This window comes from Austrofundulus limnaeus, unplaced genomic scaffold, assembly GCF_001266775.1.
Source record: "Austrofundulus limnaeus strain Quisiro unplaced genomic scaffold, Austrofundulus_limnaeus-1.0 Scaffold488, whole genome shotgun sequence".
Lineage (NCBI taxonomy): Eukaryota > Metazoa > Chordata > Actinopteri > Cyprinodontiformes > Rivulidae > Austrofundulus > Austrofundulus limnaeus.
The window spans coordinates 331,320-333,316 of record NW_013952890.1 but is presented as its reverse complement, the minus strand read 5'-3'; the positions used below and the strand labels follow the sequence as shown (position 1 = coordinate 333,316).

General features: G+C 40.3%; 1 protein-coding gene across 1 annotated transcript; it reads right to left on the bottom strand.

Moving 5' to 3' along the window:
• Nucleotides 1–646: 646 nt before the first annotated feature.
• hamp (hepcidin antimicrobial peptide) lies at nt 647–1,675 on the bottom strand. Its single transcript, XM_014025610.1, has 3 exons — nt 1,309–1,675; nt 1,131–1,208; nt 647–964 (listed from the first exon to the last, which is right to left on the bottom strand). Exons 1-3 carry the CDS (start codon nt 1,393–1,395, stop codon nt 860–862), a joined length of 270 nt encoding a protein of 89 aa, XP_013881064.1. The 5' UTR covers nt 1,396–1,675; the 3' UTR covers nt 647–859.
• Nucleotides 1,676–1,997: the final 322 nt, after the last annotated feature.

Genomic DNA, 1,997 nt, shown 5'->3' with positions numbered 1-1,997 from the left:
TTTTTATTTACTCAGTTACTAAGACAACAAAGAGTTTGATATAAGGACAAAAATGCTGATGTTAAAAAAATAAATGTATTTGGTTATAAAATGACTATAATTCATTTTGTTTAAAGAAAATTTTAAATAATTGTAATTATGAACTTATAATTAATCATCAAGTCGAATTGGTGCTTGTGTGAATCATTACACCGCTAACTGGTCYTATTTCTCACAAGATGTTAGGGATAATAAATGACTCAAAAAGGTGTGTATAATTAAGAAAGGGGGARATAAAACACCAGGTAAATCTAAAAAGTGTAAGGAGATTAATAGTTGGTAGGTCGGTACATGACTCGGTATAAAACCAGCCTCCCAGAAGCACCAAGTTTTGAAATATTAAACACAAAGAGTAGCACACGGGGTTTAGTGAGGTCACGGTGTAGCATTTTGAAAATCAAATGTCTCACAATCTAAACAAAATGTTCTTTATGTACAAAGAACAAAGTTGGAAATCATTGCTGAATAGTCATTATTTTGGGGGACACAAATTATCTTTAACACAACATATGTTGAGTCAAATGAAAATGCTTTTATTCATATCAAATATTTATTTTCTAATGAGGAAAAAAACATTGACATCTCATGTTTTCTTAAAAAAATGTACATCCCACTCAGTATATTAAAAAAAGGGTTCAAAAGTTGAAATATACAAAATAAATACAAAAAAAAAAGAGTAAAAGAGAGCTCCTTGAATGTTGAATCAGTACTCCTGAAACCGTTGGTATAAATGAAGGAAGAGGTGAAGAAAAGGTCGTTTCTTGAAGCGAGACCAGACAAAAAGTAATAAATTAATCATGTGCGCTTGTTGCAGGAATCCTCAGAACTTGCAGCAGAACCCGCAGCCCTTGTTCTTGCAGCATTTGCAGCAGTAGCGGCATAAGGACAGGTGGCTCTGGCGCTTCTGCCTGATGTGATTTGGCATCTGTGGGGAAGACGAAAGGTTTGAGTAAGGTGTCATCAGCAGCACTTCATTCTCTTTTGTGTGTTCAAGAGAGCAACGGGCTGCTTCAGTAGGGGAAAAACACATCCACTTAAATTTTAATTTGCTCCTACTAATTGGCCTAATTCATTCAGTCAATTGAACATACCATCCACGATTCCATTGACATCTCTTGATGTGCAGCAACTGGAGTGTCATTGCTCCCTGCCTCCTCCAGCTCTCGGACCTGTTAATAAATTARGCACATTTAGGAGCCGCAGCTTTTCCCCGCGACAAAACACTTGCAGCTAATAAGGAAACGAGGTGAGTTTAAGTCGAATTCTTACCCCCGTGAATGGGACGGCGGAGCTCTCCAGAATGCAAATAAAGGCGAGCACGAGTGTCACTGCAACTGCAATGCTGAATGCCTTCATTTTAGCTGGGTTTGGTTAATGAAGCCTTTGAAGATTAGAGCTGATTAGTCTTCTTTCTCATGGGTATCMGGCCACCGATGAGCACCTCGATGTCCTTAATTTCCTCTGCAGCTTCGGTGATGGTTAGCGATTGTCTGGGCGACTGGATTCCTTCAGATGATCCGATCCTTGTCAGCTCTTTAGGCGACTGATAGTTGAGCATGCAAAACGTGTCCGTATTTATACACACATGGACCCCGTGTTGCCTCATCACCGCTGGAGGCCCGGCCCATTCCTGGCAGCAGTTACCTAACTCCACCGGGGAAGTTTTGACCTCRTTATTCCTCTTCGTCATTCTGTGGTTCTGCAACACCGGAGGATTTGCTCTGATCTATTTTTTTACACGAGCCCTCAATGTCTGTCCTTCATATAAAAATACTTTCTGCTGAGATGAAACATAATCCCACATAGGCTACTAATTTTTTTTGCAGTATATGTGTGTAATACGCACTCTGTCGCAGGGACTTTTACAGGAGCAAATCTGACAGGAGCGCTGGAGATTACCCAGCAAAGGCCGACACGGCGCAGGTCAATCTATTCCACGGCTGACTGAGCTGCACTTG